This window comes from Nyctereutes procyonoides, unplaced genomic scaffold (genome assembly GCF_905146905.1).
Source record: "Nyctereutes procyonoides isolate TBG_1078 unplaced genomic scaffold, NYPRO_anot_genome, whole genome shotgun sequence".
Lineage (NCBI taxonomy): Eukaryota > Metazoa > Chordata > Mammalia > Carnivora > Canidae > Nyctereutes > Nyctereutes procyonoides.
In genome coordinates this window covers 34,881,833-34,901,917 of record NW_026575140.1, presented here as the reverse complement: position 1 = coordinate 34,901,917, position 20,085 = coordinate 34,881,833, and the positions used below count along the sequence as shown (strand labels likewise).

General features: G+C 48.9%; 1 protein-coding gene across 3 annotated transcripts in view; it reads left to right on the top strand.

The window, feature by feature from the left end:
* SSBP3 (single stranded DNA binding protein 3) overlaps window positions 1-20,085 on the top strand; it is a 165,251-nt gene that overhangs the window by 1,409 nt on the left and 143,757 nt on the right. For all 3 annotated transcript variants that reach the window (XM_055305972.1, XM_055305976.1, XM_055305973.1), the window contains exon 4: window positions 2,604-2,688. In XM_055305972.1, the coding sequence (XP_055161947.1) occupies window positions 2,604-2,688 (85 nt within the window). The remainder of the gene's footprint in view (window positions 1-2,603; window positions 2,689-20,085) is intronic.

Sequence of the window (20,085 nt, the reverse complement as noted above, 5' to 3'; positions counted from 1 at the left end):
TTTTGTTCTGAGACCTGGGTCCCGGGTGAACAAAGACAGGAGGCCTGGAGCAGACCCCTGTGTCTTAGCTCTCAGGCTTGGCACACAACGGGGCACCTCTGGGCGCTCTGACCGGGGCTGGTGAAGGAGCAAAAGAAGACCCGAGGCTGGTGCCTAAAGTTTTTGCCTTCTCTTTGCCCTCCTATGGAGAACCTACTAAACCGTGTTTAGTGTTTACGAAGAAACTCCTCTACTTTTCTGTCTCTATCTGGGGCACCAGGCAGGGGCTTGAGAAAACCTGGAAGGATTTTTTTTTTTTTGGTTAATTCTGCATGCTGCTTTAATTAGGGGGAGTGGGAGTGGGGGTGGGGGGGATAGGATACCAGGTCTGTTTTACAACTGGCCTGTCCCTTCCTTTTTCTTCTGTGAGCTCAAACCTGGAGAGAGCAAAGCCGCTGGGGCCTTTCCCAGGCACCCTGAGGAAAAGCAAGAAGGGGCTGCCACTTCCTTTGAAGATACTGATTCAGACTGACTGGATCTTCCTCTCCTCTGTGGGCCCTCCTCCCCAGCCCCCTCCCCCCCCCAAGCATCCCTAAAACCACAAAGTCTCATTTTACTGAGAACCTTAACTGCTTGCTGTTGACCTGAGGGAGTGCTTGTAGTTGGTAGTTCCTGGCTCTCTCTTATTTGTGGCAGGTAAGGAGGGAGGCTGAGGGTCAGCAGGAGTGAGTCGCTGTGAGCGTAAGACCTGAATGTTTTGCGGGACGGATTGGTGGAGTCTTTGACATCCTTTTGAAAGGGACAAGAAAGCAGAATGGCCTTTGATATTTTGGTGGAGTTCGGAAGGATCAGAGTGCCGTGTCTTGGGATCTCAGAGCGTTTACCTGACCACTGGTTCACGTTACTGTTCAAGTCTCTTTGAAATGCGGGGGGATGAAGTATCTGTTCAAACTCGCACAGAGAAAATGAGTTTTTAATTACTTCTGCCAACCTCAGAACTGCGGTGTTGTGGCCTCAGGATTCTACCTGTAGGAGTGGGGGATAGGTTTTCCGTGGGGGTGGTTTGCAGAGGTGGGTGTGCCCGACCGTCATGGCATTTTGTGGAATCTTGGGCTTCGGAGTAAAAGTTCCTGAGAAGGGGCTGGGGAGTTGGTAGTGTTAGAAATCTTTAGTGTGCGGAGGAGTTAATCAAATATGTGCAGCTTCAAGGGGCAGAAAGGAATGTTTTTTAGCCTCCCTCTGCAGCTGCTGGAAGCCCCCGATTTTCTTGTTCTATCCGTAACCCACCCCCTCCCCCCAGGTCTTCTCATGCATTGTCTCAGCTCCCCCTGAACGAGGGGAGTCTGTTGTGCTGGACTTGAGCAGTGGTGGCTTTGAGTGGCTGTGTCTGTTGTCTTGTTGGTTAGAAGTTACTTTGTGCCACCCTGAGCAAATGACAGCTGAGGCTCTCCAGGTGGGAGGAAGGGGTGGCACTGATTCAGAGCCCATCAGGCCATGGAATTCAGACACCTTGAGTGAGATGGCTTGTCTGATGACTCGCAGAACTAGCTTGTTTGTGATGGGGACAGGAGCACTAGACCAGGCATCAGACTTCTGCCCTGGTGCCCATTTCCTTCAGGTGGGTTTCCGGCCCTGGGCCTTAGACTCCTGACCTGGTGAGGGTTTCTACCCTGTATTAATACCAGTGACTACCCCATGTTTGTGTAAGGTGTTACTGGCTCACAGATGGCTTGTATGTCTGTTCTTGTGTAATACAAAGTGTTAGCACTCTTACCGCACCAAATTTTGGAGGGGGATGAGGCAGAGATATCTAGGCTCTCCTAGAGCAGAGATATCTACCCTCTCCTCCCCCCACTTGCAGGATTGGTGGACAGGTGCCTCTGTGAGGAGGGCTATTTCAACAAGAAAGGACAAGATACTTGGTTGTCTATAACTTCTCCTTTGGCTAATTGATATGCATTCTTTGGGTGGGTGGGTGGGGGATGGTTCTTGCCTAAGAATTCCTTGGGGGAGGGCCTGGATGGGAGTAGGGGTGAGATGGGAGAGGTAGGGGGGTGTAGGCTCTGGGCTCTGAGATTAAGAACCTGTAGGTTTCCTTTATTGCCAGTCACCAGATTGCTCCGTGTATGAATCATAGTCCTGACTTTGACAGTTTAACCTTTTTATGAAATGTAGCCATTTTGGGTGGGGGGGGGGTAGGGGTTGGTAAAAGGAGCGCAGATGAAGCAGGCAGGGATTTTTATCCAGATTCCTGCCTATCCTATCTGGGCACCCTTGCATAGGTTGTACCACTCTGCCCAAGCTTCAGCTGCCCCTTGCATAAAGTGGGGATAGCCGCCTGCCTCAGAGCACCATGGTCACTGCAAGCAGGGTCACGGGTGTGAGGCAGCCAGCACTCAGTAGGTGCCTGATCCATGAGAACTAACACTCTTACTACAGATGTCGGGCTTGCCAGAAGAGGTTGGTCCATTTTGTTTTCAAGCCTGAGTTTGCCCAAGGAAGACTGGAAATGTGGGATCGAGTCTTTGGGAGACCTAGTGCCTTTAGCACCGTACACTGTGCTCTTGTCGTTGGTACACAAGTGATAATTAGTAACCCGATCTTATTTTATTTTTCGATTGCAGTGTATTTTGGGACCTTTACTGTGCAGCTCCTGAAAGGCGAGACACTTGTGAACATTCGAGTGAAGCAAAAGCCTTTCATGATTACGTGAGTAACAAATTTTTAATCCTGGCAATAATTACAGGGTTGGATAGCTCTAACTTCTTTAGTACCAGAAGCAAATATACAGCCAATTGGCAATGGTCTTTGTTTTCTCCTGGCCTTTCTTTTTGTTCTGCTCACCTCCCTGCTGCCCTTGCTCCGTTCTAACTTGGTGAATGGTGTTTCATAACGTGGTAATTATGCAAAAGAGTGTAGATACCTATCTGGAGGATTAAATGGTGGCGTTCAGGGCTCAGCCATGTGAGGTTGATGTTGGAGTGGACAGTTAGCTGGGAAGGGACTGAGCCTCCTTGGTGTTGGTTTAATTAAAAAATTCACCACCACCACCACCACCACACACACAAAAAAAGCAAACATGAAACTTGTGTTTTGGAGCAGAAGGAGTGGTTGAGGGAGAGTTTGGTGAAATGGACTCCTTCCTTACTTTCCAGGGAGCAGTCTTTCAAATTGTTTTGGGGTGTGTGCGCGTGTGCGCGTGTGTGTGTGTGTTTGTGTGTGTTGGAGGGCTCGTGCTGTGCCCACTAAGACCACGTATACTTTGAGGTACTTGGCTGGTCCATAATCTTGTGTTCAAAACGTTATTGTGAAGATAGTTAATTTCATCACACCATAGCACTTGCTACCCTATCATTCATCCTCTACCTGGATGAGTTTCTTAAGATTTATGAAATGCTCATAAGAGTGATGTCTGCTGCATATCCATCTCCCATGGCAGTCCCCCTCAAAAAAAAAAAAAATTAGACTCCAAACGTGGGTTGGAGTCAGAATTTATGATCAGATGAAACATGATCTGGGGGAGATGGGAAATGGAAGGGGAAGTGTCTGCAGTTCTTCCCGGCCTCCTTCCGGTCTTTGCTTCCCAATGGCCTTGTAGATGGGGTGTGTGCATGCATGCAAGCGAGCACATGCACATAAGAACGAGGTGCTTTATTTCGTCTTGCGCTTTTTCATAAGGTGGGTGGGAATGGGTCTTCAAGCTCTAGAGCATGGAAATTGGTTTCTTGAACATTGTCAGAGGCCTACCTGGCCAGGCCATGTGTGTCCCCTGCATGCAGAGGTTGAAACTGGCTTAGGACACTAGAACCCATCTGGTTGAGTGTTACAAGTGGTCATATCCCATTACCATGAATGCTTTCATGGTGAAAATTTGTCCTGAACTACAGAGGAGTCAGAAACTCAGCTGGAGGTGCATTGGTTTTGAGAATATTTAATGGGATGAAATTTTGTTATGATTGAAAAGTTAATGCCCTTGGAACAGAATGCTCAGAAAATGGACCATTCCTGCCCTCTCCAGAGCTGAGAAAGAGAAGCTGGCAAATGGCACTCATGGTCTGGTAAACTTTTAGTAGTAAAAGGTGAGGTGACTGGTTCTCTTGTGATGTGGTTCTTCTGGGAAAATCCGTGGTGATGATCATAGGGTTTCCTGAGCTAGAGGTTGGGGGAGGAGGCTAGGAGGTACATTAGGCATATAAAAATAGTTGGTGAATTTGACCTTTATACCTAGTAAAAAAAAAAAAATCTTGCTTTTTTTTTTTCTTTTTCTTTTAAACGTACGGAGAGCGAATTCCTATATGGTCAGTCTTTGCTGTGCAAGTAGTTTCATTTTAGAGTGGGGGTTAGTGGATGTGCCTGTTTGAAGGAAATCTCATGGTAGAGGATGTCTATGCTATCTTTTGCAAGCTGTCAGAGAAGTTTAATAATTTTTAAGTTTGGTTCTCTAGTAAATGATGTAAGATTTCTGGCAGTTTGTGGTTTGTTCTGCCATCTTGAAACAGTATGGGTGGCAGGGAAAGCTTGATGGGTTTGCTTTCAATAATTTGTTAAGGAATGGTGGCATAATTATGGGGAGAGTACTGAAATTGGTGCAAATGTGTAGAAGATGCTACTAAGCGTTGAATTCCTCCTGATTGAGGCCCAAGATTCACAGATTTGGGGGGTCAAAACCCTTTCTTCTTACTTTTTATTATTTATTATTTTATTTTATTTCATTTTTTAAAAAATTATTTATTTATTTATGAGAGACACAGAGAGAGAGGCAGAGACCCAGGCAGAGGGAGAAGCAGGCTCCTCGCAGGGAGCCCATTGTGGGACTCGATCCCGGATCCTGGGATCATACTCTGAGCCGAAGGCAGACGCTCAATCGCTGAGCCACCCAGGCATCTCAAAACCCTTTCTTTTTAGATTGGAATTCTCTTGGTGTCACTGGCCTGAGATTGAGGTTGTGTGGGAGCAGGGATGGAGTGATGAATGGGGACAGAGAGGGAACATCTGTATTTTATGGGGTGGCATTGGATTGCAGAGGTGACAGAGGAGCCCCTGGTAAATTAAGAGAGAATTGAGAAAAGGAACCCTCTCTTCTTTTTGTTCTTCTCAAATCTTCCTGTGTTCTTTCCATTCCCATGGCTACCATCTAGTTAGCCCTCATTCCTTCTTGCTAGAATTGCTGTTGTCTCTTTCCGGGCTCCCTTCCTCTTATCTGGAATGCATGCCTCTCTTATCCATTCAAATCCTATTCATCTTTTAACTCCTTGGTGGACTTTGGTGATAGTTTTCTGCACACTCTGATCACTCCATCTCATTGTCGATGGAAACCATCTATACAGAGCCTTTGCTGACGGCTTTCTGTGTGCCAGGCCCTGTGCTGGGTGCTTTGGTTTAGTCTTTCATTTCAAGCTGCCAGTGGTCGGGTGAGAGAAGGAGTTGCTAATTTCATTTTTCAGATGAGGAAGCTGAGGCAGAGAGGTTAATTTGCAGCTAAGTGGTAGAATGAGAATCCAGACCCAGGCCATAGCTAATTCCAGAATTGGTGCTCCTAACACTGTCGAGGCTCAGCCCTGCAGGTCCGTAGCATGTCATTTGTTTGTACCTATTCCGACTAATTTCTTTTTAGGGTTGTCTTTTCCAACCACAGCTTATTAATTTTTTCCATGCCAGAGCCCATTCATTGATCTACAGAGCTATTCATCTCTGTAGCTCCCACAATACCTTGCACACAGTAGGCATGCGTGCTAATTGAATGAAGGGGTTAAGGAGCTATGGGTGAGGAAAAAATAGGTAATTTGGGGGTCACTGAGTAGCCTGGCTTGGAGCAGCCATTGGAATATTGGAAGATACTCCTTTGGTGATTTCACCTTTGCCGAGCGATCTTGAGCCAGGCGATTCTGATGCTGGTAAACTAGTTACCTTACCTTACCTCTTGTTAATACGAGTGTGCAGTAACTGTCCTTCCATTTGCTGTTGAGGCGGTTCAGAGATTCTCCTGGTTTGTGGGGGAGTCTGTGCAGCCCAGGTACCACTCAGGCCTTGGGGGGGGTGTAGTGAGTATTAAATGCTTTCAGGGCAGGGGTGGAGGGGGCGTGCCCAGATGCTGTGGGACTGAAAGGGTCTTTGGAAAGGACCTCAACTGGGAAGATCCTGGTCTCTGTTCTGGAGAAAAAATTTTGTGTTCCTGGCAAATTGCCACCTCTTCTTGATAGCAGTGTCAGGGATCAAGTGATCATGGGTCAAGGCCAGGCTGTGGGGCCTGAAATGAACCAGGTGACTCAGTGGTGAGGGGGCTTAAATTTTCTTTGAATTGGTGAGTTTTTATTTGAGTCACAGTCTACCGCCCCTCACCCCCTCAACACACACCTGGCACGTTATTTGTAAGCATGAGTGCCCTGATGTTGACCAGGTGCAACGTGGAGTGTTAGGGCATTTGGTGTAGGAGCGGACTTTTTTTGAAAAATCCGTTTACCTTAAGTCAGAAGAGCTCTGACCCTGGGAGGAGGCTCATAGGGACCCTGCTGTCATTTCCCAGCTCTTCAGTCAGACCAGAGCTGTGGTTCTCAAGGGTATTTGGTAAAAGCCCTTGGGGTTCTTTGGACCCTGTTGTCTAGGTCCTGGCCTTTTGTGGAGTGGACACGCCCAGTGCCACTTGTGTCTCTTACATCCAGTGGTGTCCTAGCCACCTTCTCTGCTAAGTTGTCCCCTAGGGTCAGTGTGGCTGGTAGAAAGAAGTGTCTCTGGTGCCTTCTTGGCTCCCCAGCAGCCCTGTCTCTCCTTGTGGTAGCTAATTGTGTGTTTTCTTCTTGATGGCAAGAAATGAGTGGAGTAGGGAAGAGCCTAAGGCGGCCTCTGAGCTGAAGGTGCTAGAGGGCAGCTGGGCTCCTTGCGCTGCTCACGTCACTACATTTCTCATAGCCCCTTTCAGCACGTGCTTGTGGTTTGGCGTCACGGTGGCCTTACTGGTCAGGTGTTACTAAATTTCATCCCCATTTCACAGATGAGGAAACCGAGGCCTGGAGTTTAGATTATCTAAGGGCATGTAGCTGAGTTGGGGCGGGGGGGCATGGGGATGGGGTGGCAGAGCTTGGGCTAGCTCTTGGTGTTTCAGGTTCTTCTGCTCAGCTTTTGACAGCCCTCATTTGAGAACAGAATTTCTGCTGAATGGAGGAGGGAAGGGGTTTGCAGTTGACCCCAAGTGTCTCCTGTACAGAGTCACTGAAGAAATGCATTCAGCAGAATTAGTCTGAAGTTCCTGAGAGGTAATGTACAGAGTCACTGGTGGAAGTGGGACAGGAACTTGGGAAGGGAGTTTGTATGGTGCAGTGGCCCATGTGGCAGGGAGAATGTGATAAAAGCTCTGGCCTTCCCTTCCAGAAAATACATGTGTCCCCACAAAGGAGACTTTGTACCTAATTTCAGAAGATGTGCAGGTTGCTGCTCCTAAGCGCAGCCCTCCTGTGATTCTCAGGAAAGAACTGAGAGCATATACTAGACATGAGGTCCCAGAGAGCCCCAGTTTCTTTTTCTTTTATTTTTTTTTAATTTTTATTGATTTATGATAGTCACACACACAGAGAGAGAGAGAGAGAGAGAGAGAGAGAGAGAGAGAGAGGCAGAGACATAGGCAGAGAGAGAAGCAGGCTCCATGCACCGGGAGCCCGACGTGGGATTCGATCCCAAGTCTCCAGGATCGCGCCCTGGGCCAAAGGCAGGCGCCAAACCACTGCACCACCCAGGGATCCCCACCCCAGTTTCTATGCTCTGAGGACCTGAGGTCCCTTTCTGTTCTGCTCTTGTGGGGCTGGCTCCCTTGCCCCTGTGCCCCTGCAGCAGGACTCTGCTGACCCCTGACCCCGCTGTGAGCCTGTGTCTCCAGGAGCCTGTGTCTCCAGGCGGTGAGAGGGGATTAGGAAAGTGCCCCAGAGGCCTAGGCGTGGAAGGGAGCTGAGGTATTTGTGGCTCTGTGGCAGGGGTCCAGCGTCCTTGGTGGGTTTGAAATAGCAAAGTGATATTTGAGAGGGCTCTCCTTGGATGTGCTGAGCTGGGGTTCCTGCCAGGCAGGGAGTGTCCACGCCTGCCAGAACCTTTTGGGGGCAGGGGAAGGCGGAATGAGAGGGGAAGGGCCACGACCTGGCTCTGAGGAGCTGGGGAGTGCTCTCCCCAGAGATAAGCCAGCCTAGCCATCTGCCCAGAGGTCCTGGCAAGTTCACAGCAGTTGCCTTTGGCTCTGACCCTTGGCACCCTTGTGTGGCAGATTAAAAAGACAAAATATACACACAACAGTTATTTCTTTCCCCACCCGCCTTGGAGCTTAGACTTTGTGTCGCATCCTTTCTTCGGGCTTCTACCCTGTTTGCTGCAATTCCTCTGACCCCAGAGGCTGCCAGACTCTATCGGTGGCTAATTAAACACTAAATGAGTAACTGGAATTGCGTTTTGCCAGAACTCAGGCTGTGCGGCCACCTTAATGGGTTTCAAGTGGCGGCAAGACCCCAAATTGCAAATCCTTGCCCTTTATTTCAAGGTGGGAGGTGGGGCTGTGGCAGGGGCAGGGGGTGGTGGTGGTGGTAGAGTGGGGGGACCCAAACAAAGTTTTTGGCAGTGGTCACTTCATTTGAACTCCAAGACCAGCCGTGTGCACGTCTTTGCATAATGCCATCTTTGTTAGCTACGCATTTGCAAACTTGGACCGAGAGTTAGCTCTGTGCCAGCCAGTGCTCTGAAGGAGCCAGAGACACCCAGCTCTCCCCAGAGTGTCCCTTAGGCTGTCTTAATTTTCTAAGGGAAGCGAGTTCTGTAGTGGAGACCTCAGGCCAGAGCTGCCTTGCCCCCTTCCCCTGACTTTCCTGCCTGTGTGTGTATATGCCCGTGCATGTGTGCGTGTGTGTGTGTGTGTGTGTGTGTGTGTGTGTGTGTGTGTTAAGAGGGAGAAGTGGAGGGGAGGTATGTGCGCTTGAGGGCCTGTCAGCCAAGATAACAGAAATGTTACACTAGCTGTAGCCTTTATAATAGCGTCTAGGGTTTAGAGTATTTAGAAAAATTAATCTTTTTTAGCTTGGTAATAATTTTGACCATGGCACAAGTGCATTAGATGATTCACATAAACTTCTTTAATACATGTTGCTAGGAGCTTACAGCAAATAGACAATAACGATTGTTTGTTTTTGATTCGCCAGGGTAATGGGGTTTTTCTGGAGCCTTGGCGAGATGAGTTTTAGAGATGTTTCTCTCCCTGTGTTATGCTTTTCTCGGGTCTGCAATCCTCTGCATTTGGAAGGGTTTGGGCTCTGAGTGGTGGTGGGGATGCACACCTAAGTTCCAGGCCTCACCATCCTCTCCTGGTGGGGTGGATTTGCGGATCCTCTATTCCTGCCTCTGCGGAGGGTGGAGTGATGATCCCTTTGCATGGTTGTTGAGAGTGAAGTATCCTATACGTCAATTGGTTGTCTGTGGCTTGTGCTTGGTGAGTTTGTTTACTTTCTCTTTGCAGCTCTAAAGTTGTCCCCCCAAACTTTTAAAATGATGGGGACAGCAGCGTATTTTTCTGGGAGAGCAAGCCCACCTGTAGGAACTTTTGGAACACTTGAATTTCCCAACAACGCCCTGCAGTGCCTGGGCTCCCCTGATGTGTCATGGGGTCTTTCCCTCCATACCAGCTGTCTTGTCTCATCCCCACAGCCCTGCAAGGGGCAGAGCGGGTAGTCCTGCCACAAGCTGGCCCTGATAAATGCTCCCCTGAGGCGTCTGTACCCCTTATCTGTGTGGGGCAGAGGAGTCCTGTCCCAGTCCTGCACAGTTAAGTGGTAAGACCCAGGGGGGCTTGCAACTTGACACCAGCAGAAATCTGGATTCAAGTTTTGGCTCCACACCTTTTGTTACTGGGGGAGCCTGCACTTTTCAAGATCTTTCTCTCCACTGTGAAAAAAGCATAAGTGTCGTCCTTGCTTATCCTGCCCTGGAGTGGTCTAGAGAAAGGCAAGGAGGGAGGTTAGTTGTGCTCTGATGTGCTGTGATGTACAGGGATAGACAGGGTTGGAGGCTGCTCTGTTGGCATCTTGTTGTCATCCTTTTTGGTGTGTAGCCTGCCTCACATTTCACTTGACTCTTTAGGCTTGGCGTCCTGAAAAAGGAGCCTTAGGAAGTGAGCTTGGGAAGGGATGTGTCACTGTCGCAGGTCTGTGGGAAGCTGGTGCCGGTGCATTGACTGCTTTCTCTTTGGGCTTCCTGGCCGAGCCTCAGGGAGACATTGGTCAGTTGGCTCCCAGACCAGGAGCAGGAGACACCGGGGTTGATCGGTTCACTGACTGAGCGCCTGTTCTGCTCATTGTCTCGTGAAAGAGGCAGATGCAGCCCAGGATGTGATAAGTGCGTAGAAAGCTTCGTAGGGAGATGGGCTGGGTCTTCCGAGAGACCGAGATGCAGTCAGGACAGATGGTGGGAGGAGGTAAACAGTCCCACCCTCTCTGGCAGCCGAGAAATGTATTTAACATAAATGTACATAACAAGATTGGAGCTGATGGAACTGGAGGTCACCTCGTCATCTTACAAATAGGTAAACTGAGTTCCGGAGAGGAAAGGTGCCCCACCTGAGGTCACCAGTAGGACTCAAACCTGCAAACCTAATCCGGATCTGGGACTTTTTCCTTTGCCTTGTGCTGCCTTGCTTCACTTCAACCTGTGCAAATTCAGGCACATTAATGAGCCTCTCTGTTTCTCCGTTTCCCTCAGGTGGAAAATGGGGTTGATGAAATATATCCTCTGTATAAGGTTGTCATGAGGGTTAAATGAACTTATGCACCTGTACACACCCCATGACCTGTAATAGGGCTTGGTGCAGCCAGTACACACCAGGTACACGTGTGCTATCCTTTTTGTGACCTCACCACGGGGCCTGTATGGATCCTGGCCTTCTCACAACTAAAAGGGAGGCAGCTGGAGAATGGTCTAAGTGTGACAGGTGTATACCTGTGGGCAGGAACTGTCACTGGCTGCCTCACCTGTTGATTTAGTGCTCCGGATCCCTGGATTTGAATCTGCCTTCTTCAAGTACCCTTGAGCAATTGGAGGGCGAGGGTCACACACAGCCTCCAGACGAGCCTCCGTGTCTCATCTCATCCAGGGCTCTCCTGGGTGGTACCTGGACTGGGTTGTTCATTCAGTGCCCATTTCCTCTTCTTTTGGCCACTTCTCTTGATGCAGGAATCTGGAACTTCCCTGCTGCCCCTTCTGACCCTTTCTCTGGTCCCTGCTTGGTACCACACCACCTGAAGTAGAGTTTTTGCTTCCACCCTGGAACGTGTCTATCACCACTGGCCCTGCCAGGACCACCCCCATGGGAATACCCTTCCTTTCTTCTTTTCTTTCCACCTCCAGGAATTCTGTGTCTGTATTCACTTGCTACTTGCAGCCCAGAAGGAGAATGATTTGGGTCAAGGCTGTATCTCTTCCCTTCCCAACTTGTAGATTAAAAGCTCTTGAAGAGCAGGCACTCTTATCTCTACTACCCCGTGTGCCACCCCCCACACCCGGGGCCTGTTGCAGAGTCTTCAATAAATCCCCACATTGGTGAGTTAGACTCGGGCGTTGAAAAGCGACAAAGGTCTGATCCTTGACCAGGGATCAAGTATGTTAAATACACGTTTTAATGGAGATGGACAAGTGGTACATGGTAACGCATTGTTTTGCAAACTGTGAGTTGTGACCCATTAGTGCCTTGGGAAATCAGCTTAGTGGGTCACGACTGGCAATTACAAAAAATGAAACAACTGTATCACATGGAGTAAGCATAAGTATCGTTCTGGGAAACTTCTGTGTTCCATGATCTCTGGGTAAATAAACGTGTCTTCTGGGTTTGCGAAGTAAAATTTGCCTTCTTGTGGGTCTCAGACAAAACTTTGAAAGCCACAAGCCCAGAGGAGGCTGAAGTGGAATCTTAGGATCCCCCAGTGGAGTGACTTTGGCCAAATGGGGTCATGACCCTCCTGTAAGGAGGGAAGGATTTCCACCTCCGAGGGTTCTTGAGAGAATTGTTTCCCCACTATGCTTCTTGCTTCCAGGGTGGTGCTTGGTGGTTTCCTTGGTGGCCACCTTTGGTGTTTGTTGCCATATTCTTCATGCAGAGAACACGTAGAAGGTGCTCAGCGGATGCTTGCCAAATGCTGCATAAGCAGTGGCTCCCGCTTGAGGTCGGCAGCTCGTCCCTGCTGGCTGGCCACTGGGCAGCTTCTCCTGCCGGCCCTCCTGTGTGTCTGCGGGTCCAGGTGGCCCCTGTGGGGGGTGTTGTCTGAACATCTTCAGGGCTCAGGCTCCGGCTATGGCAGGAATGTTGAGAATAGGTCTCAGGGCATCACAGCTGACCCAGGCTGGCCCAGCCTCTCAGATTCTCTGTCCCCTCCCGGTGACCGCTGTTTGCACAGCACCCGAGGCAGGCTTTGTGTCTCCCGCTCTTTGTGTGTTTGGGTGAAGCGCCTGACATTTCACTTCTGTTTCATAGTCCTCTGACCTTAAGAAGCACGGCTGCTCCCTGGGGCCCCCGTCAGAGGTTTTCCTCTGATCGTCCTCTCTGGTCACAAAAGGCCGCTGGAGAGAGCAGGCTGTGGGGTGGCACACCCCGCCCCTGCGGGGATGCTAGCTGCAGCTTGGTGAGCTCTTGGGGTAGGCAGGTGGGGCCTTGCACGCAGGGACCCGACCGGGAGAGCCGCAGATGGTGGGCGGGTAGTCCCGGGTGGTTGCTGCGGGCCGCCTCTGTGCACTTGGTGGTGGGAGCTCAGGCAGTGTCACGGCTGGTCTGCGGGATTTGGACCCGGGTGACCAGAGTTCCAGTTCTGATTCTTTCAGATGGCCTGGAGTAAGTCATTTGGCCTCTTGGAGCCTTAGTTGGTTCCTCCGTGATAGGAAACGCCATGAAGTAAGGCCTGGACTTTTTTTTTTTCCTGCCTCTCAAACATTGTAGAAGCTGGATGAGAGTGTGTGGAAATGGTTTATAAATTGGGGTTCCCCCATTGGGAAGGCTTTCTGAGATGCGGACAGACATCAGATCGTAGAACATGTATTAAGAAGCAGCCTCTCAGTTTGCAGATGGGGAAACTGAGGCCTGAGTGGGATGGTAGCTCAGCAGGTCTGTGGCCAGATGGACACCTGATGCCCGTGGCAGCCGTTGAGTTGGGAAAGCCTTTACTGTGGAGGCAGGCGCCTCTGGGCCATCCGCTAGGAACTTTGCAGCTCTCTTTGGGTGATGCTGTGGGCTTCGTGGGGGCTTCGTGGGGCTTCAGCCATCTGCTGAGGGGCAGACGGCCCAGTGGGCGGGCCTGGTGTGGGGTGTGTGCGTGCTGCTCTTCCTTTCTCGCTGTCTTTTAGAAGGCTTCCAGTAGCAAGTGTTATCCTCTCTCTGGAGGCCCTTCCTCTTGGCAGCGCCGGCCCCCGCTGCCCGCCAGCTCCCGCCCCGGGAGCCCGCTTGTGTTACACGGGCCGCCCCGGCCCACGGCTCTGGTGGCAGGTGTCGCTGCGGATCTCCGGGCTGGTGAGCTGCTGCAGAAGGGATTTTACAGCATGACAGGGAATTTCAGCCACCACGTTATCTCTGAATTGGCCAATTGATGGTTTCAGCAGAGCATTTCAGCATCGGGGAAGCCAATACAATTTGAGTTAGTTGTGATGGCTGCCACTTTAAATACCGCAGTGAATTTCTGTCAGCGAGCTAATGCGTGGAATAGGGAATTGCAGAAAACTTGATCACCAGAGTGCATCAGTCGATTCTGACCCCAAGCTATAGAAAATGAACTTAAATCTAGTTGACTGTCGCCACATACTTTCTTTGGCATTATTTTGCTAGCAGCATCTTTGTCAAAGGGAACCTGAAGAGAAGAGATGAGGCAAAAATCACGGCGTGGGACTCTGGCCGCCGCTACTTGAGAGGGCCAACGATCTTCCATGGAAGGTTGAGCCATTAGGGGTTGGGGTGGTAGTTTCTTGCTGAGGGATAAGTAACTCAACTTACAGGGTTGTGGCTTAGTAATAACAGATCCCTGGTTTAACGAAGGAAACTCGAGTTTACTGAGCACTTGCTATGTGCCGAGAAAGTGTTCTTATTTAATTCTTGCCCCCTTGGGGCAATGTAGGGGACGTGATCTTCTTCCCCTTTCTTGAAGGAAAGAACAGTTGAGAACAGTGAGCAAGTTTAAGTGCTAACTGTATGCCACGCACTGTTCTGAGTCCTTTAGGCTTTATCTCTTGTTCTCCTCCAAACAGTCCAGTGTTAAGTTCTGTTTCCATTTCCTATTTTGCAGAAAAGGAAATGGAGGTAATAGAGGGATCTAGTCATGTTGGAGGTGGACTTAAAAAAAAAAAAGTGCAGGGTACCTGGGTGGCTCAGTTGCTTAAGTGTCTACTTCGGCTCAGTCATGTTCCCCAGTGTCCTGGGATCAAGTTCCACCTGGGTCTTCTTGCTCTGTGGGGAGCTGCTTCTCTCTCTGCCACTCCCCTTCCAATTTGCGCACACATGCGTGTTTTCTCTCTTTTTCTTTCTCTCTCTCAAATACGTGAAATCTTTAGAAAAAGTGCTTTTCACTATCACACCATGCTGCCTCCCCAGGAATTAGTACCAGATTTGGCATCTTTGCTGCCTAATTAACTGATGCCCCACTGCCCAGGCCAGGGTAGTTTGATACTGGTACTGGGAGGAGTAGGTGGGAATGTGTCCCGAGGGAGATGGGCAAAAACTGAAGCCCTGCCTGTGGGTCTGATGGTTCCTTACTGGGCTGGTTTTCAGTGACCTTGGCCAGGAGGAAGACTTGTTGCTTTAGGCCTGCATGCCCTAATGGGAAAGTTTCCCCATCTCTTCACTTACACGGTCACTTTTTATTAATCCTCTGTCACCTCCTGTGGACTCCATGCCTGAAGATATTTCATTGGCAAATAGGTTGCATGCATCGAGTCACTATTTTAATGAAGAAATGGGAGAAAGAAGAACTATGGAGTTGCTGATTAGAGCTGCTTTCAGCTCAGGGGATCTAGTGTGAGCAGGCCAGGTTGGTCGAATTCTGGTCAACAGAACACATTGGGAATTTTGGTTCCATTTCAGTTGAGGTAGACTTGATTTTTTTTTTTTTTTAAGATTTTTATTTATTTATTTACCCATGAGAGACACAGAGAGAGGCAGAGACATAGGCAGAGGGAGAAGCAGGGTCCATGCAGGGAGCCCGATGTGGGACTCAATCCCCTGACCCTGGGGTCACACCCTGAGCCAAAGGCAGATGCTCAACCACTGAGCCACCCAGGCATCCCGAGGTAGGCTTGATTTTTGTTGAGCCTAAAAAAATACCAACCAGGCTTCAGGCTCCAGGAGGGTTTTCAGGGGACCTGGTTAGAGTCCTTTGGCTGGGAACCTGTGGCTTCCATCTGTGCTTTGTCCACCTAACAATGAGGGAGACTCTTTCTAGGCTTGTTTTGGAATGGCCAGGACTAGGCTTTTTAGAGAGAAGACCCTCATGTTTCCCCCTGGAGTCAGGAGGGGCACAAGGCAGAGTTCTTTCTGGGTCATCCCTCCAAGTTCAGGCTGCTCAAAGCTTTCCTATAGGGAAAACCCACTTTGGAGGATGGGTGGCCCAAGGCTGGTAAGACTCTGTGTGGAAGGTTCCCATCTCCAGAAGATGCTCCTGAGACCTCCAGCCCCCTGCCCCCAAATAGTTCCCTACTGCTCTCAGCTGGCTTACAGTGGAAGAGATGGATCCCTGGGGCAGAAGTCCTCTTTCACAAACTTCCCCACTTACTGGCTGTGTAACCTTCGACGGAGCATTGTCTTCTCTTTGGGCTTCAGTTTCCTGATTTGTAGCATGGGGGCAGTGAATTCTGAAACAGTGGTGACCGGCATCTGATGCACATTTACCTTGGGCCGGGTGCTGTGCTTGGGTATGATGTTTAGTCCTGGTAAATATTTTTATCCCTTTCTTTGGACAGGTAAACCGAAGCTTAACTGGTGATGAGGTCATTAAATAGGGAAGTCAGGTTTTGAACCCAGAGCCTCTGTCCTAGCCTTCAAACCATCCTGTTACTCTAAGAAACTTTAAGATGACTTTAGGAGTTGGTGGAGACCTTGGGGTAAAAATGCACTTTGAAAGAATTGGATTGTTTCAGAAGAAACCTATAAACGTTTCTTTAAAAAAAAAAAAAAAAAAAGATGTCAGTGACAGTTTGCTTCCCAGTGAGATGAATGCAGATAAACCTATTTTGACTGTTAACTTACTTTGTTGCTTAAAAGCCAGTGACATGTAGCGTTGAATTTATTTTTCTTCACAACGTTTAAGTGTTTGCCACTTCTTGAGTGACGTGTGTGAATTTGGGAATTGCCTATACTTTGGGAATGTAGGCCGCCGCTCGCATTTCAGGCTTTCGCCTTAGGAGGGACTTGGGGGAAGGTGTGTGTGGGGCTGTAGCTGAGAAGTAGCTCGAGAGCTGTGTGTGTACCTGTGTCTCAAGATGTTGCCGGAGCCAGAGCCTGCTCTGAAGTTGGGGTCACGGTGGAGTACTGATTGCAGGAGTCTTTGTGACTGGAAGCCTAAATATTTATTCTGTTCTGTCCCTAATGAAAACAAATTGTCAACAGTTGTTCAGTAACTGACTAAATTAAAATCTGTAATTAGTCAATTAGATTAAAGAGTTGGCACAACCTGATTGTATCATGCTGGTTAGGTTATTAAGAGAAAGGGTGTGATTTTTAATTACTGAATGCTAATTTTGACAGTTTCAAATAGAAACAGACGTGTTTTTTCCCCCCTTTCCCTAATTCTGAATGGTTTGGAAAGTAAAGACACTCAATGTGTAAATTATGTTTTGTTTTGTTTTTTTGAAGGAAAATAATCAGTGAACACCCTGCCATAGAGTAGGGGGATTTTAGTTAAGAGGCCACATTGGATTTCATTGGACGGGTTAGCTGGAAATCCTTCCTTTCTTCAAGGATGGATGGCCTGGCGTTTGGCAGCTTTGTTCTTGCTTTAAATGAGAGGTTGGATCTCAGCTTCAAGTAGTCGAGTCATTGAGTTAGAGTTCTTTTTAGGATCCTCCCTCGTTTCTCACTTCATGGGGCTTTTCTGACCAACATCCCAGAAGTGATGGCAGCAGGAGACAGAGTCTAATGAGGAAAGGGCTGTGTATGGGATGTGTGTGGGACTCAGAGACCTCAGCACACGTGAATAACTGCATCTGACTTTTTGTAAAGAATTTTCTCATAGACTAGACAGCCATGTGAGAGTGACCTAAGTTCTTACTGCTCTGCTTTATGGATGAGGCAAGGTGAGGGTGTAGGAAGGAGGTACCCGGGTGTAGGGTAACGGGAAGGGGCAGACAGGTGGGTGGCAGTGGGGCTGTGTGCAGGCAGGCATGCCGGAGTTATGGAGTTATGTGGGCCAGATAGGAGAGGGGCTACCTTCTTGGCAGGAAGATGGGGTCAGAAGGTAGGGCCCACTGATGAATTTAGGGGTATAGAAAGCCAGCGGAGAGTATAGGATGAATGGAGTAGGCTGATTTTAAAATGGAGAAAGTCCTTCTATTTTTTTCTGGGGGATGCTATCTCATTGCCTCCCCTGCAAACACTGGAATACAGGTTGTAAGCAGTCTTGGAACTGGGGGTGAGATCTGAGCTATTTCTAGACTCCAGCATAGCCTGGATCCTCTCAACTGCTAGAAGAGCCTTCCTGTCTCCCTGCCCTCCTCCTCAGCTTCTGGGAGCTCACATGTGGTCAGCCCTGGGGGCTGTAAGGCGCTCTGCACATAGGTCATGTTATCTGGAGAGCCTCAAGCCATTGAAGAGGTTCAGGGTTCTTTTTAGGATCCTCTCTCATTGCCCCGGTCCTGTGGTTAGTGACTGTGGGTTGAGGGTCTAACCCCATTTCCCCAGCCAAGGGGCTGCTGTTTCCTCATGGCTTATTGGGCGTTGTCCCTGTTTTGGAAAGACTACCCCAAACCCTGTACCTCAAGGAACCACCCCGAGTGGTGCTGTTAATGTTGAAATACAGGCTCTACTTACTGCTTTCTGAGTTTTCCATGATCCATTTTGGAAATACCAGTTGAAATGGCCTTTGGTTTTCAAGGTTTACTATTAAAGCAGCTGGTGATCCAGAATGAGTCTTTTTAAATTTTTAAAATATTTTTTGTACGTACGTATGTATTTTTTAAAAAGATTTTATTTATTCATGAGAGACGAGAGAGAGAGAGAGAGAGAGAGAGAGAGAGAGAGGCAGAGACATAGGCAGAGGTAGAAGCAGGCTCCCTGCAGGGAGCCCGATGTGGGACTCGATCCCAGGACTCCAGGATCACGCCCTGAGCCAAAGGCAGATGCTCAACCGCTGAGCCACTCAGACGTCCCTATATGTATGTATTTTTTTAAAGATTTTATTTATTCGAGAGAGAGAATGAGCATGAGCAGTGGGGGAAGGGCAGAGAGAGAAGCAGAGTGAGAAGCAGAGTCCCCACTGAGCAGGGAACCTGACTCAGAGCTCGATCCTAGTACCCCAGGGTCATGACCTGAGCTCAATCCCAGTACCCCAGGATCATGACCTGAGCCGAAGGCAGACACTTAACCAGCTGAGCCACCCGGGTGCCTTCAGAATGAGTCTCTTTTTAAAGGAAGCAATTTTTCAGTTTGGATTTTGAGAAATATATGGGATGCTGGCAAACCAGAGTGTAGAGAACAAGGTGAAGCAGCCTAGGTTCTAATCCCCAGTAGGGCTTTTACTTAAAGTATAACCTGTGCCAGTTGCTTAACTGAGCCTCAGTGTCCTCATCTGTAAAATGGGTTGCACTCAACCTGCAGTACTGTTTTGGGGTGAGGATGCCAAGCACCTTAGAAGATGCCCAATAGTATTTCCGGAATAAAAGAACGAGAGGCTAAAAGGTAGCCAGTGCTCTTGGGAAAGTATCCCTGCTTAGGGAGCTGCACCAGGTATGTTTAGACACACAAGTAAATGAGAGGAGCCGAATAAAATGTAGGACATACTTACAAATGGTGGATTGGTGTGTGTTCTGAATTTGGAATCATTCTTTCAGACTCAGGATCCACAGCTAAAGTTAAAGAGGTGGTGTGTGTGTGTGTGTGTGTGTGTGTGTGTGTGTGTGTGTGTAGTGGCAACTAGAAGAAAGGAAGTGACATTGCTAGGAGAGAGTTTATTTTAAAAGCTTCCCCACTGATAGATTTGTAGTCCTGGGTAAATAGGGAAGCTTGTAAAACTTGATTCATTTTCTTCCTGCAGTCTGTTTTTGCTGGGGAGTGGGGGTGAGAACAGAGCTTCCAAGAGAACCAAGTGCTTTTTGGTTAGAAGTGTTTGTGTGTCCTCAGCACATCGTGTACGAGGCAGAGCAGTGTTCTCATCGCTGCCTCCTACCCCCAAACCATATTTCCCTTCCCAGGACTGAGTGCCTGTTGCTGGGCTTTGGTCTGGTCTCACCTAGGTATGAGCGAGGACTTCCTGCACTCAGGATGACTTCCTACTTCCTTCCTGGCCTATGCTGCCCAGAGCAGATTGGTTTGCTCTTTTCTTTTGGTTAGAAAACATGTTCTCCCTTGTCCCTGTCCAGGCCTGTTCTGCAGACATGAACAGGCAGCCTGGATGACCACTGGCTGGCTAGGAAGCTAGGGTGTGTCTTAAACTGTAGGCGCGTGTGAGCTGTTCAGAGATTAGAAGCCGCTGCTTTTGGGAAACCACTGCAGAAATGGAAGGGTGGTCAGCAGTGAGAGGTCAGAAGGTGGTTGACCTTGTATGGTGGGGGGGAAAATTGTGGGAATTTTGGAATGTTGACTGTGTATTTTTATGGTGCGGGTGGAAGATACAGGGTTCACTTAGGACAATGTAAGTTTCTTAGACTTTGGTTACCAAACATTCCCAGACTGTAGTTAAGGAAGGGAAGGGCCAGGCTCCCTCCTTAGGGCCTTTGCACAGGCTGTTCTTCCTTGCTTGAAGTGCTTACCACTGTTCTCTCTCCCCCTGGGGATCTCTCTATTCATATTTCATGTCTCAATTCAGAGATCCCTGAATTCTCAGAAATCTCTCATAATCATCTGAGCCATCAGGCATGGCCCATAAACTTAGGGCTTTGGACACCTGATGGATATTCCAGTTCGTATTT